Source organism: Peromyscus maniculatus, chromosome 3 (assembly GCF_049852395.1).
Source record: "Peromyscus maniculatus bairdii isolate BWxNUB_F1_BW_parent chromosome 3, HU_Pman_BW_mat_3.1, whole genome shotgun sequence".
NCBI lineage: Eukaryota > Metazoa > Chordata > Mammalia > Rodentia > Cricetidae > Peromyscus > Peromyscus maniculatus.
This window is the reverse complement of record NC_134854.1, coordinates 39549237-39563988: the sequence shown is the minus strand read 5'-3', so window position 1 is coordinate 39563988 and position 14752 is coordinate 39549237. Positions and strand designations below refer to the sequence as shown.

At 41.4% G+C, this 14752-nt stretch overlaps 1 protein-coding gene across 2 annotated transcripts in view; it reads left to right on the top strand.

The window, feature by feature from the left end:
• Positions 1 to 14752, top strand: part of Reln (reelin) — a 461223-nt gene that overhangs the window by 66882 nt on the left and 379589 nt on the right. For both annotated transcript variants that reach the window (XM_076566340.1, XM_076566339.1), the window contains exon 2: positions 10787 to 10897. In XM_076566340.1, coding sequence (XP_076422455.1) covers positions 10787 to 10897 — 111 coding nt within the window. The remainder of the gene's footprint in view (positions 1 to 10786; positions 10898 to 14752) is intronic.

Below are 14752 nucleotides of genomic sequence, written 5' to 3'. Positions count from 1 at the left end.
GACAGGAGTCATCTCACTCTGTTCTTCGCATAAGCTGACCAGAGATCATTTCCTCTTGGTTCATTATTTAATTTTTAAATTAAAAATTTAAATGTGTATAGGTGTTTTGCCTCGTGTATGTCTGTGTACCACGCACACCTGGTGTCTGCGGAGCCCTGTAGAGGGTGTCGGTTCCTTGAACTGGAGTTATAGCTGGCTGTGATCGACCACATGAGTGCTGAAGAGCAAATCCAGGTCCTCTGGAGTAACAGCCCGTGCTGTTAACTGCTGAGCCACCTCTTCAGCCCCTGGTTCCTTCCTTAAGAGCCCTGGGTTCAGTTCACCACTATGAAGTCACAGCTTCCCTCAGCGAACTTGACTCCAGTAATTTTATATATTTACTAGAATTTTAATTTATATAATTTAGTAATGTATTATCATTTTCTGCTGTTAGGTTAGTATTGAAATGGCTGACTTATTTGAAACTATGGAAGGAAGCCATGTGAAAAATGGAATTATGGGAAGTAGTTCAAGGGTCAGGTTCTTACAGAGCTTTCAAATGGCAGTTACATTGTGATCTTAGTTGCCCTGATACTCAGGTCTGGTGGCACTTTAAAGAAAAATCAGTAATTGAACACATGATGTCGATGATATTTTGCACAAATAAACTCAGTTTGTTTCATTTTCAGAGAAATATGCTTGTTCCTCAGGCTTTTTAATCTGCTCTGTATTCAAAAGGCAAACAAGGTTCTGTTCATAAGGCAAAATGCTGCAGTGATATTTTCAATATTGATAGTACTGCATTCTGTTGGTGTTTTCTGGCTATGAAATACATTGAGATGAGAACATCACCACTAATATTTAAATATTAATTTCAACATTTCTGCCATTTCCCCTTCTTTGATGTTTGTCATCTTGAGAAAACCAGAAACGTCACCCTAAAGAGTGTGTGCTTCCTTGCTGCCCACGCTAAAGGTCTTTTGTATAGTGCGGTGATGGAATGAGCTTGACATGAGCAGAGTTTAATGGACTTAGAGCATTTGTGGCCCAGACACTTTGGGGTAACATGCAAACAGCATCCAGCATCTAAATTTATGTTCTTAAAGACTTCCATCTCATAGTGATTTTCTGCAAGATTGGTATTAGGTTCTTACTGGGAATATTTAATAGAAGCTATAATAGATAATAACTGGCTCTATAATTAGTCATTTTGAGACAGAGCTGCTCTCTGAGCCACTGATAAGGACTGGATTGTGTCTCTACATCATGTTTTCATTTTGCTGCCACAGCCCAGCATCCATATTCATAGTCTCCCGGTGCTGAGCTCACTGGCCGCACCACACAGATGTGGGTGAGGCACGTATCACCTTCTCAGGCCTTTAATCCTGTCTTATTTTATCTAATGGCATGAAAACTTTAGAATGAAGAAAATGGTATAAAATATCTTAGAGACAAAATTATCACAAGATTAGTGTGGCATGGTACATAAAATATGTACCTATATTCACATACGAGGTACTTGTGAACATAAGAAATACTACCATGTTTAATGCTAAATTCTACTGAAATTTTCTCAGATACTCAGTATTGTGATTAATTGCTGAATTACGTTTTCATGAAAAACCCTTTAAACCTTCATATTTTATATATTCATATGAATAATACTTTTTTCTAAATTAGTTAGACTTCAATTTCAATTACTCTGGCTACATTGTTTTGCTCTATTCTGCCAGTATATCTTATGTTGTGACATGTGTCTCTATGAATCCAACAAAACCGGGTTGGAGCTCTCCTGCAGTTTCTGGGACCTTAGGGTTCTTGGGGAGGCTGAGAAAGCTTTCCCCAGGAAATCAGACAGACATCCTGAGGTAGATGGCTTCTAGCTCACACCTACAGAATGACTGATATTTGAACAAAAGGTTACAGGAAAGTCAGGCTAGGTGAGAGTGCCTTTAATAGCATTAAAGATAGGACACACAAAGCCCATTCTGGTGAGATTGGATCCAAGGGTATTTCCAATGAAATTTCCCTGGTGGAACTGGTTATGGCATTCACCTGGAGGTCTTTGAAACCACAGTTCAAATGTAGGGTTCTAATTCTGGATAAGAGGAAGCTTGAGGTGTGGAACAAAGGGCAATGCTATCTACTAAGGCACATTGGCTTTCTGATTATGGATGATAGTACACTCATTATTTCAGCCCTAAAAATACTAGCAAGTTCAAGATTCTATCTAAAATCCATAATGTAGTTAATTTGTCTATACTGAAGGTACCTAGTGCTGTTCACAACACCTTAATGTTATGAAAAATACAAAAATTGGCTGCAAGGAGATAGGTATTACCTAGGAAACAGTTTTCCAATTTTTATCATGAAAATCTGTAAGACTGCAAGTATCAGTAGATCCTGTGGCAAAATAGATTAAGGGGGTATGTAGCTAGAGTTTTCCTGCCTTGCCCACAGTCAGGACAAATCTCTATCACCTGCCAGTCCCACAGCCGCTCAGACCCGACCAAGTAAACACAGAGACTTATATTGTTTACAAACTGTATGGCCGTGGCAGGCTTCTTGATAGCTGTTCTTATAGCTTGAATTAATCCATTTCCACAAATCTATACCCTGCATGTGGCTCATGACTTACCGGCGTCTTCACATGCTTCTTGTCATGGCGGCAGCTGGCAGTGACTCCCTTTTCCTTCCTGTTCCCTTAATTCTCCTCTCTGTTAGTCCCACCTATACTTCCTGCCTAGCCACTGGCCAATCAGTGTTTTATTTATTGACCAATCAGAGTAATTTGACATACAGACCATCCCACAGCAGGGGTAGGTGCTTAAAGCCATGAATTATTAGTTAAGCTTTTTTTAAAAATTGAATTTAATGTCTGAAAGGGTAATGGGTAGTGTCCTATCTTGTAGTGTGTTTGATTAGGTATCTGTTAGACGTGTATAGTCTAATAATTGTTTATTGTTAATATAATCCAAATATTAAATTGTTGTAGAATTTTTCCCTATCCTAATGTGTCCTAAGTTGTATCTCTTAATTATAACTTTTACTTATACAAAGATGTTTCATCCATAAATAGTTTTTTTTTTTTTTTTTTTTTGGTTTTTCAAGACAGGGTTTCTCTGTGTAGCTTTGCGCCTTTCCTGGGACTCACTTGGTAGCCCAGGCTGGCCTTGAACTCACAGAGATCTGCCTGGCTCTGCCTCCCGAGTGCTGGGATTAAAGGCGTGTGCCACTACCGCCCGGCTTCATCCATAAATAGTTTTAAAGAAAACATTTTATAATAATACTTGTGGAACATTTTAAACTATGTAATTCGGGATGGCAACATTCTGAATCAGTATCAGAAAATTAGCAAAATTTCTCTAGTGGTTATTAGTATTGGTGTCTTTCACCTTCTGAAAATGGATTATCTGTATCTATACAGCACACATACTCTCAAAGTGACTCCTATATAGTTTTTTATTTTAAAACAGTAGTTATTTCTGCCTTTTATTAGTCATCTTCATCAATGGATCAAATATTATGAGAGTTATGACTGCTGTAAATTTTTGTGCTAACTCGTAGAGATTGAAATAAATTTTCATTCACAAATGCTAGCTTCAGTTTCTTCTTTCATGAGCCAAATCAATACTCCATGTAATAAGTGTTTCCGGTCACTCATCAGGAGCCACTTTTAGGCTTTCAAGATTATTCTCTTGTTTAGTTAGTGGCAGGTGTGGCCACAAATGATGAGCTAAGATTAAAGAAATGAAAATAGATCTTGAGTGGTTTGTCCCAGAAAATTCAAAGAGAGTGGAGTCAAGTGAGGAGGGTCCACGAGCATTAGCACTGGACTGACAGATGTAACCTGAGGCAAAGGGGTGGGAGACTAGGGCAAGCAGGGAGCGAGGCCTCGGTAAAAACTGCCCCTTGAAAAGGTGGAAGTGTGGACTCGGGAACAGCAGGGATGGATGGAGGCTGTGTCCAGAGCGGCCTCCGAGCAGATACAGTGCTTTATTTCCGTGGTTTCTTTTTAGGATATCCTGGCAGGTTAACTAGGGGTTTTAAGCAGAGACAATTCTTGTGAAAAAGAAAGAGAGGCAGGTGAAGGGTGCTCACTGCCTGTGTGGCCTCTAGTCTCCAGTCCATGAGGACATGTGGGCTGCAGGCCTCCTGAAATTTTTGCATGAGAATAGGAAATCCAAGCTGGAGGTAGTGTTGATGGTGGTTTTGTTTTTTAAAGAATGTTAGCATTTAATGAACCTTCTTGTGTGGCTTCAAAACCGTGACACGGGCATATCCAACACTGCTATCTCTTTAGCTCTTCTACTGACGAATTCGGCCCTCAAGATCACAGGCTGCTTCGGGAGCACCCTGTTCCCTGGAATTCAGCAGTAGCCTGACTGCACCACATCAGTGATGGGAGCAGCTCCAGTCTTGTTTTTTGCAGTATGAACCCGTGTCTGCTCGCAAACCACTGTCCACAGTTTATCCAGGTTGACAGTTGGGCAGAAGCTCTGGTTCTGCTTTATGTGGTAATGTTCATTCCAGCTTCCTGAAAGTTCCCAGCTGGTGTTTGTTGAAGCCAATCCTGCGGTGATGCATGCCCCCAGCATTTTCTTTGACTCCTGAATGCTCATGATGCTCACAGGTGGGTCCATGGCTGTGGATCACGTGGCCCCATAGTTTCTGTGTCTTCTTCACAGAAGTCAGAGTGATTAATTTCTGTAGTAATGGTTACTAGTGTGTCTGCAGTGGGGTAGAGTGACGCATTGATCAGAAAGAGAGGTCTGAAGTTCTGTGAGAGTTGGGGCAACATTTCTTTCTTAAAAATAAAAATGAATAAATAATAAGGGGAAGAGATAGAGGGGCGCACAATGCACATGTGACGCAGCGTCTCATCTGCTCAAAGACGGGGAGATGGAGGCTTGTTGCACACTGTCAGCAGAGTAGCTTTTTTTTTTTTTTTTCTTCCAAAAACGCATTTTCCCTCTAAAAAATACTTTAAAATCTCAGGTCTAGCAAACAGAGATTATAATCAACTTGTTTTAAACAAGAGACTATTTTCTCTTAGATGGCCATGTAAACATTCTGCACATGAGAACTTACATGTCAACCTGCTTTTTTTAGTTTTACAAACATTTTTGGCTGGTCTTCTGTTAGCTTCTCTCTGCATTGCTCTGTCTTGTGTTCTGGAAAACATTTTACTTATTTAAAGAGCCAGCTTTTCTCTGTCTTTTTTTCCCCATGTGTATTTTCCAAATGGAATTCAGCTGACCTAAATCCTGAAGTGTAGAATTTATAGCACGGTTCTCAGGAAAGAATCTGAAGAGGAGACAACCCAACATTATTTTTTGTGAATGAGCTAGTCTATTCATTCAGTAAGTATTTATCCAGCTCTTAAAAGTGTCATGACTTTATCTAGACACTCAAGATGTTTTACTGAACAAAACACCAGAAATGCTTACTTTGGTGGTTACATTGTTCTATAGAACAAGACTTATAATAAATGTAATTAAAATACTATGAGTAGCTACATCAATACACTTTGTTACACAATGATAATTACAGAAAAAAGAAGAGAAATGTAGACTCAGTTAAGGGAGGCTGGGAATGTGGGGGGAGATGGGCAGGGTTGTCTGCAGTTTCAGATAGCAGTCAAGACAGCCTTCATTGACAGGGTGGCATTTGAGTTGAAACTTGAAGGGGGTGAGGGAATTGGCCCTTCAGTTTCTGGAGGGGAGGAATCTCTGGCGGTGGAGATGGTTGGTGCCATGACTTCTGAACCAGGAAACTGGGGTGCTAGGATGGAGCAAGACAGTGAGGATGACAATGCGGAGGAAATCCAGGAAGAACAAGTAGTTCTTTGTAGGCCACTTCTTTCGAGGTGAGGGGACACTGTAAGGACAGGGGCACGATCCATCAGATGTGTGCTGTTAAAGAATCCCACTATTCTGAAAACAATCTGTAGAGGTCAGAGGAGAACTAAGAAGGCCAGGCTACTGAAATAACAAAACAATCCCTGGAAGAGACAGTGGCTATTCAAAGCAGCAAGATGTGTGGCCAGATCTGGAGTGTGATTTGGGATGATTTAAAACAGAGCTGGCAGGATTTGTTGGAGGACTGTGTGAGGGATATGGAAGGAGCTTGATTCCAAAGGGGGCTGAACTGTTTGAAGTCTGAATAAGCAGAGGCTGGTATTGCCAACAACTGAGCAGTGGGAGGAGGTAGGTGTTGAGTGTTGGTTACGTGGAGGGTGAGATCTTGAGATGCCTCCTGGATATCCAAGTGGGGATGCCAAGCAGCAGCTTGTTGTGTGTCTAGAGTTGAGAAAGAGGCCTGAACTGGGGATAGAAATTTGGCAGTAGTCAGCTTATGGATGGCATTTAAAAAAAAACAAAAAACAAAAACCTAAGGGACAGGGACTTGTGTTTCTCAATAGCTCCGTTTCTTTCGCTTGGTGTTTAGAAGTGATTTATCAAATTTAAACACACCTAGAAGTGCCAAATAATGGGTATTTGCCAGATCTCAGCATGGATGGGGACTTGTACCTGCCTGGGTTGGCAAGGGAATGAAGAAAAAGCTGGGTGGACAGGGCACTGGGACAGAGCAGCCCCAGCCCCCTGGAAGCTCAGTGTGTTTATTGTATACAGTTGAACAGGGAGGCTAGACTGTTGTACACAGCCAAACAGGGAGGTGGGGTAGACACATTCAGACAGACAGGGAGGACAGGGTTCATGGCGTAGAGCTGGATCAAGCAGACAGGTTTAGCTGGCCTAAGTAGGAGCAGCCTGTAAGGGAGCAGTCTTCAGGCTGTAAATACTCTGGGGAGAAAGCTACGGCAGACAATTTTCTGCAAACACTGTGAACATCTGCACTTGGTTCCTGGAGGATGGCATGGTCATCCCTCTGAGCCTCACCCAAAGAATGCTTTTTCCCACAGGTCCTTGACAAGACCTTACCCCTGTGAATAACACACATTCACTTAGGACTTCACTCACTCAGAACTTTCTCCACTCCCTACAGGTACCCACATCTCTACCAAGAAAATAGGACCAAATGAATCCCAGACTGTCTGGGCAGTTCAAAGATGCAGACCTATCAGGCTGTAAAGGACGATGCAATACATGAAGCTGCCAGTGAATTTGTCTATCACTTGTCATCGTGGGAAGGGACTTTTGTTTTAGTGGGTGGGCACGCTCCTTTGGGACCAGTGTTAAATTTCTGAGAACACTAGAGAAAAGAACTGTCGCCCATGTCTTATACTCAGCCTTTCTCCAAGAGTGTTTTCACATGTGTTTTACACAAGCTCTGAGTAGATAATGGAAGACTTATGGAGGGAGGCAGACATATAAGCTGGAGATGCTGCTTGGCGTGAGGTCACTTGCTCACAGCTCTGATTCGGTGGGAATGTCCAGAGATGGAGCAGTGGTGGGAGGGTAGATAGAGGGTCTTTGCTGGCCGCAGAACATTGATGTGGACTATCCAGGAACCAGATGTTCACAGACTACTGAAAATGTAGATGCCAGGAGCTCTGTGGAGAATTCTGTTCTCAGTGAGAAAAGGCAAGGCTGTGGTCAGGGCTCGGGAGAGAGAAAGGAAGGGGAACTGCCTTGTGATTATTTACTACATGCATAGTATCGTCTTTAGAAGTTAGAGATCCATAGTGGACACCGTGGCTTTTAATTCTCCCAGTATACTTCATAGTGTCTTCTTTTTCATAAATGAGACATAGAAGACACTCCAGTCATTTACCAGTCAGTGTGGAGAGAGCTAAAGCTCAAATTCAGGTTTGCCTCCAAAGCAAACAAATATCCTTGTGGTTTCAGTGTCTTGGAACCAGGAACTGGAGCCAAAGTATAATGAAGTATAGTAGAGCCCATACCAGCCAGATCTAGATGCATTAGAATTAATTACTGCCTCTATGATTGCAGGGACATAGAGTGAGGGCAAGTAGGGAGATAAGGGTCCCAGGAGTCACTGCCGATTAGGTGTCACTGTGAAGGGCACTTAGGACAATGTTAAAATCTGATGAGGAATAAGGGTATCCTGACAGGAAGGAACTTTCCCCAAAACCTCCTAAAGCCAGGGGACACAAAAATGATTGAAAAAAATTGATCTTGGTCAAGCGAGCCGAGTCTATAATCCCAGGTCCGTGGGAAAGTGAGGGAGCATCATAAATTCAAGGGTAATCTGGGAACCTTAATGAGATCCTGTGTCAGAATGTAAACAGAAGGCTGGCGGTATGGCTTGGTGCTTTTAAGAGTACAGGCCTAACATGCTGGGGGGCCTAGGTCAGTCCCCTAACATGCTGGGGGGCCTAGCTCAGTCCCCTAACATGCTGGGGGGCCTAGGTCAGTCCCCTAACATGCTGGAGGGCCTAGCTCAGTCCCCTAACATGCTGGGGGGCCTAGCTCAGTCCCCTAACATGCTGGAGGGCCTAGCTCAGTCCCCTAACATGCTGGGGGGCCTAGCTCAGTCCCCTAACAAACTGTCTCTCCCTGTCTCTGTCTCTCTCTGCCTCTTTCTCCCTTCCCCTCTCACTGAACTCACTGATACAGAGGAAATCAGCTTCCACAGAATCAACCATGGGTTTTGTGCTGAGCTAAACAGACTCCGAGACCCTGGGGTTAGGATATTATTCTGCAGATGAGGAAATTTAGACACAGAGAGATGAAGCGGTTTTCCTAAGCCCACGCAGGCATGTGGTAGCAGAGGAGGGCATGATACCTGGGCCTGGTCCCTTACCTACCTTTGCTCAGGAGTCATCCCCTCCATAGTCTTTCACTCTTTACAACAATGTTACTGACTACTGAGGTTTTTGCTTTATTTTTCCTTCATGCATGTGTACAACCCAGTAAAAGAGCTGTAAAATACTGGCCAGTGTGCCTGCCACTTTGGGATCTGAAGGGAACAGAAAAACAAACAAAACAAAAAAACAAACAGGAGAGAAATGAAATAAACAGTGCTGTGTCAATGTTTACTTTGAACACAACCTAAAATCTCAGTTTTAGGGAGGAAAATCTCAATTGAAGAAGGATTCAGGCCAGGTTGGGTATGTCTCTACGGTTGTCTTGATAGTTAGTGGACTTAATCCCCTGTGCGTGGTGCCCTGAATTGTGCAAGACTGGAGAAAGCTAGCTGGACAGGCACAGATAGGCAGGTAATGGCATGGGCGCAGCTGTTTCCCTCTTCGCTCCTGACTGTGGGTGTGATGTGGTTAACTGCATCAGTTCCTGCCTTACCTACCCCAAAATGGAAGGATGGGCTGCCACTTGGAGCTGAAAGCCTTCCCCTTGCTGCTGCTTGTCAGGATGTCCTGTCCCAGCGACAAAAGTAAAAGTAGATTAAGAATCAGGAACAGCCGGGCGGTGGTGGCGCACGCCTTTAATCCCAGCACTCGGGAGGCAGAGGCAGGTGGATCTCTGTGAGTTCGAGGCCAGCCTGGGCTACCAAGTGAGTTCCAGGAAAGGCGCAAAGCTACACAGAGAAACCCTGTCTCGAAAAACCAAAAAAAAAAAAAAAAAAAAAAAAAAAGAATCAGGAACATTTGGTGCCAGCCCTGGCTGCTGTCCCAGATGCTGCTCATGTTTATGCTGGGGTAATAACAGTACTGCCCTCACACACGCTCTGACAGTTAAATGAGATGCATGTAGATTGCTGAGCTCAGAGCCCAGATGAGTGATTTATATTTCAGCACTGAAACATACTATTATTTTTTATTAGGAGATGGAAAGGCAATGTATTCGAACACCCAGTGCCATTTGGGAGATGGCGTGATGTGAGGCTATTTTATTATACATGTGTCTTGTTTGATGCTGTATGATATGAATGTTTCAGACCATTTATTTCTACTCACTGGATGTCCTGGAATTTCATTTAAACCATCTCATCAGAGTTAACGTGACTGGCCATTCTCCTTATTGCCATCCAGTGGAATGACAGCCTTGATCTGTGCACTACCAAAATAATGTCATTACCTCCCTCTGCTGCTTCTTCCAAATGCCATCATTTTTATCTTATCAAAGATAGGCAAGAAAGCACCATCATAGCAAGGAGGAGGTCGTGATCTGTTTTTAGGGTGGGGACCAACATGCAATTTTAAGAGGCCTAACACAGAGATTGTGACAAACAAATTGATTTAATCTAGCCTTCAGAGGAACGTTCAGCTTTGTGGCTGTGAAATTGTGTGGACCACGATTGTAGACTTTGCTCTGAAACATAAAACACACAGTTGTCCCTTTCTTGTTCACAAGAAGAGCAGGCTGACTCATGCAGATTAGTGTGCTTTGCTGAGAAACTTCAAGGACCCCACGACAAGCAGCACAACACATTTCTTTGCTCCTCATTCAGCCAACGAGAGATTATTTCCACAGTATGGAATAATGTTTTTAAAAAATGTTTTGTCAGAATGCCAGAACTCCAGCCATGCTTTGATAGCCTTCAGGGATGGGAGTAGAGATGGGGAGGAGATCTATTTGATGGTACATTATTTTCAGATTTTTAATTTAGCTAGAAAATATGTAAATAAATGCAAAAAGGTAAGACTATGAACTAAATTTAGTGCCAGCAATTATAATATTATAAACATTGAAGGTGTGAGGTTTTTTGTTTCCTCTATAGTTTGTGTGTGTGTGTGTGTGTATATGTATGTATGTATGTATGTATGTATGTGTGTGTATGTGCATGCTCATATGTACATGTCCACTACAGATAGAGCAAAAATAACTGGTTAATTGGTCCATGACTACACCTAATACTCCAGAGTGTATCTGATCACTCTCACTGTACTAACTGAAGTTTCTTTTCCCCTCCTGTATCTTAGTTGCAATCTCAACAAGCACCTTCTTTGACGGCTTGCTGGTGACGGGCCTGTATACCTCTACAAGTGTCCAGTCTTCTCAGAGCATTGGCGGCTCCAGTGCCTTTGGATTTGGTAAGCTATCCTGTTAGAAGAAACCAGTTATGTCATCTTTTTTGTTCTGGAAATACCAGTTTTAAAAGTCTTCAGCTTTTGTTACTAAAGAGAAAATAATATAAAATTGTTTGTGTATGTGTGTGCTTAAAATCAGGTGTGTTGAACTGTTGGAAGTACCCAACTAACCATGGTCTTGGGAGACAATTTTCCTTTTCTACATTTCTTCCTCTCTCTCTCCTCTCATTCTTTCCTCCTCTTTTTCTTCTTTCGTTTTGAGCATGCATGGCTTCTTCATGTCTATTTATTATGCTTTATTCTCACTCACTCTGCTCTCTCATTGTTCTCTCTCATGCTCCTCCAGTCTTCCAGTAGGTTCCCTTTTCTCCCCCATTTAGTTCTCCCTTCTAATTTCTTACCATGTACATCCCATTACTGTCTATTTCCAACCTCCTTTAAGGTGTTTTCTTCACACCTCATGATCTACTTTCTAGTTTCATGGTCTATAAATAAACACAATTTTAAATCTAGGTTCTACAAATTTGTGAAACATACTGTTACTTTTTTAAACCTGGCTTGTTCACTAGATATAATGCCTTTTAGTTGCATCCATTTCCCCAGATAGGTTGTGATTTCATTTTATAGCTGCATAAAATTGCATTGTATGTATGTACTACTCTCTTTTTTTCATTCAGCTGTTGATGGACATCTAGACTGGTTCTGTTTCCTGTGTTGTGAACAGGGCAGCCATCACCATGGATGCACAAGTTTCTCTGTGGTGTGTTGACCCAGAGCTACTCTGGGATATACCCGAGTGAATATATGACAGCTCTGTTTCAGGGTCTTGAGGGACCTCCATGCTGATTTCTATTGTAGCTTCATGTGTTTACTTCCCACCAAAATCAAATGATGGTTACCATCTCCTAACATCCTCACCAAGGAATGACAGCCTTTCTGTACTTCTTTCTATCTACTGCCATGGTTATTCTTGGTCCTGTGGGGCTTGTGTAAATTTTTTAGTTTTTCACTCAGTTTGATGGAATTTACTTCGACATCCATGCATCATTCAGTTTTCAGACATAGCTATTCCAATCTGGTGGTAAGTGAAAAGTTTCACACTGTTGAATAAGGAAGCATTGCATAAACTAAACTCATCAGTACTTGTTAAAATAACTTAATTCTATGGGTATTTATGAAAGAATGTCACTTAATACTTAAATTACTTAAGTAAAATGTTTGTCCTTAAATCAGAGATCTGGCAGAAGGCTACATTAATCACAGAGGATTCTCCATTTGGAAATCTCCCATTTGCCCATATGCTGCAGTATGCCAACCTGGGATTAAATAGACTCTACAGAACATCAAAAATGCATATTTAATATCTGTTTATGTAAGACCCCAAATCATTGCTTTTATGCTAAAATTGTAAAACTATAAAGAGCTTCCTCCACTGCATTATCAAAAGCTACCATGTGCTCATGTTATTAATTACATAAATATTTTCCCCTGCAAAAGCTCATGTCCAGAGCATCAGAGCTGGTGCCCCATCAATACTTTGTCTACCAAGATAAGGTTTTTGGCCTCAGAGTTTAAAGGAACTGGTAGGCACTTCACTGTCATGCTTGGTTGTTTGACACTGGGAATGATCCCATGGAAAATTTTGATCTGCTAATATCGACTTCTAACGCTAAAACTCAGGAGGAAACTTTCTTCTCAGGTATAAATAGTCCACTTATTTAGACCCATCCTTTTTGTGCTCCTCAGAGATGAAGTGTCTAGCTATAATCATATTTATAATATTTGTGCATAAATGTTACCACTTTATTATAGCAGAACTGAACCATGTGGCTGCCCAATTTAGCTGATAAAAATTCAAGACATCCAGTTCAATGTGGATTTTAGATTAATTTTTATTTTATATATGCAATGTTTATATTCCAGGCTCTACCCTAGTACAGTCCGGTTTCAAAAGCTCTGGAGTTATGGTTTGGTAACTTTTAACGCTCTTTAGCTGTTCTAATTATTTTTTAAATTAATTAATTAAAATGCTTTTGTTGTCCCAGTTAGCTTTTTTGGTTACTTTTCCTGTTGCTGTGATAAAATACTCTTACAATCACAACTCCAGGGAGGAAGGGTTGATTTTGGATTGTAATTGGAGGGTTCAGCTCGCCATGGAGGAAGTGCTAGTGGCAGGAGCCTGAGGTACCTGATGTGGCATCAATAGTAAGGAAACAGAATGAGGAATGTGTGTGCTCAGCTGGCATTCTCCTTTTAATGTAGTTGGGAATGACGCTGCCCACTTTACCTAGTCAGGATAGTGCCTCACAAGTATGTCCAGAGGCTTGTCTCCGAGGATGCTAGGTTCTATCAAGTTGATAACGTTAAACACCCCAGTCACCCAGGTTGGCCTTGAGTCCCTATAGTGCTCCTGTCTCAGCCTCCCAAGCACTGGGAGTGCAGAATGAGTCACTGCGCTGGCCTCTTGTGACTTTATCCAGGGTGGAGACACTGCTGGATTTTCTGCTATTTAGCATCAGCATCGCCTACAATACATCTGCACAGTTCTAAGATTACTCCAGATGGGGTGAATCAGAAACTGAGGTGCGAGTGGACAGGGGAACCCAATCCTCATTTTAAAAAAACTAGTGTCTTGGGTGATTTGATGTCTATTTCCACTAATGCAGTGGACGCACAGGTAGTAGTTAAATGCCCATATATAATGTAATAGCACAGAGAGGAAACTGATGGGATATGAAATCTAAGAAAATTTCTGTTATGGAGTAGTTTAGAGGTTATGGTGGGAAGAGAGTGAAGTGATATGGTTCATTCTTTGATTCAGAACAAAAGAGTTGCTGAATACACAGTTTGTCATTAGTCTCTGGCTGTTTTGATGGAATTTTAAGCATGGTTTGCTTGGCATTTCCAACATATAGGATTAGTGTGTGGTGTGCTTAACCAGCTGTGACAAACAAGGGGAAGGAAAGCATATAGCATATGAGCTTAAATAGATTTTGGATACTCTTTTTTCCTACTTAGAGTTAATTTTAATTGTATTAATTACAATCAAGTTGCAGCTACTCTCCTGAATATCAAATGCATATAAGAACAGTCCAAGTAAGGCCATAATTATTCTTCAGATACTATTGTAGAAACGTAATTTTACCAACATAACTACAGCCTTTCATGCAAAACAAGAATTCTTTAAATAAAATGCATGCCTTGCTGACCAAAAATAGACAAATGCCTAATAGCCAGAAATACATTAAAACAATAGCTACGCAAAGATGGCATTGTGCACGGCGATGCGTGCTTTGAAATGCCTCATTTTGCTTGTCAGTGTAAGAAAACACTCTGCCCCGGGGAAGTGTGACGCTTAATTATGGATTTCTCTTTGTGTATCCCAGGGAAAAAAATAAGAAAAGCTCCTTCCCCTTGTCTTTGGCTTTGAATTCTATCTAGCTCAATCATGTAAATCTTCAAGGCTTATTGTGGTTGCTCAGTGAAGGGGGATTTGAATATCCTTTCATATAAATTGTTCCTTTGCCAGAGCTGAACTCCATTTTACTCAATATTTAATACTGGAGATTTAAAACTGGAGATTTGATTCAGTTTTTGATATCCTCGCTCTTAGATCTGAGAATCAGGTTGACATGGCAGATGCGTAGTGACTACACTTGCAGTTAAGTCCCTGTAAACTTACCTGATCAGCCATCACATCTACCATGTTAGCAGTTGTGTGATCAAATGTTGGGAGTTCCCGGTAGCTTTCATTTCTCTCTTTTTGGGTAGTACTAATTAGGCATCTAGTCATTTAAGATATAAAACTTTTAAAATGTCAGGATTTGATGAAATCGAAGCTTGTTGGGAGACTTTAGT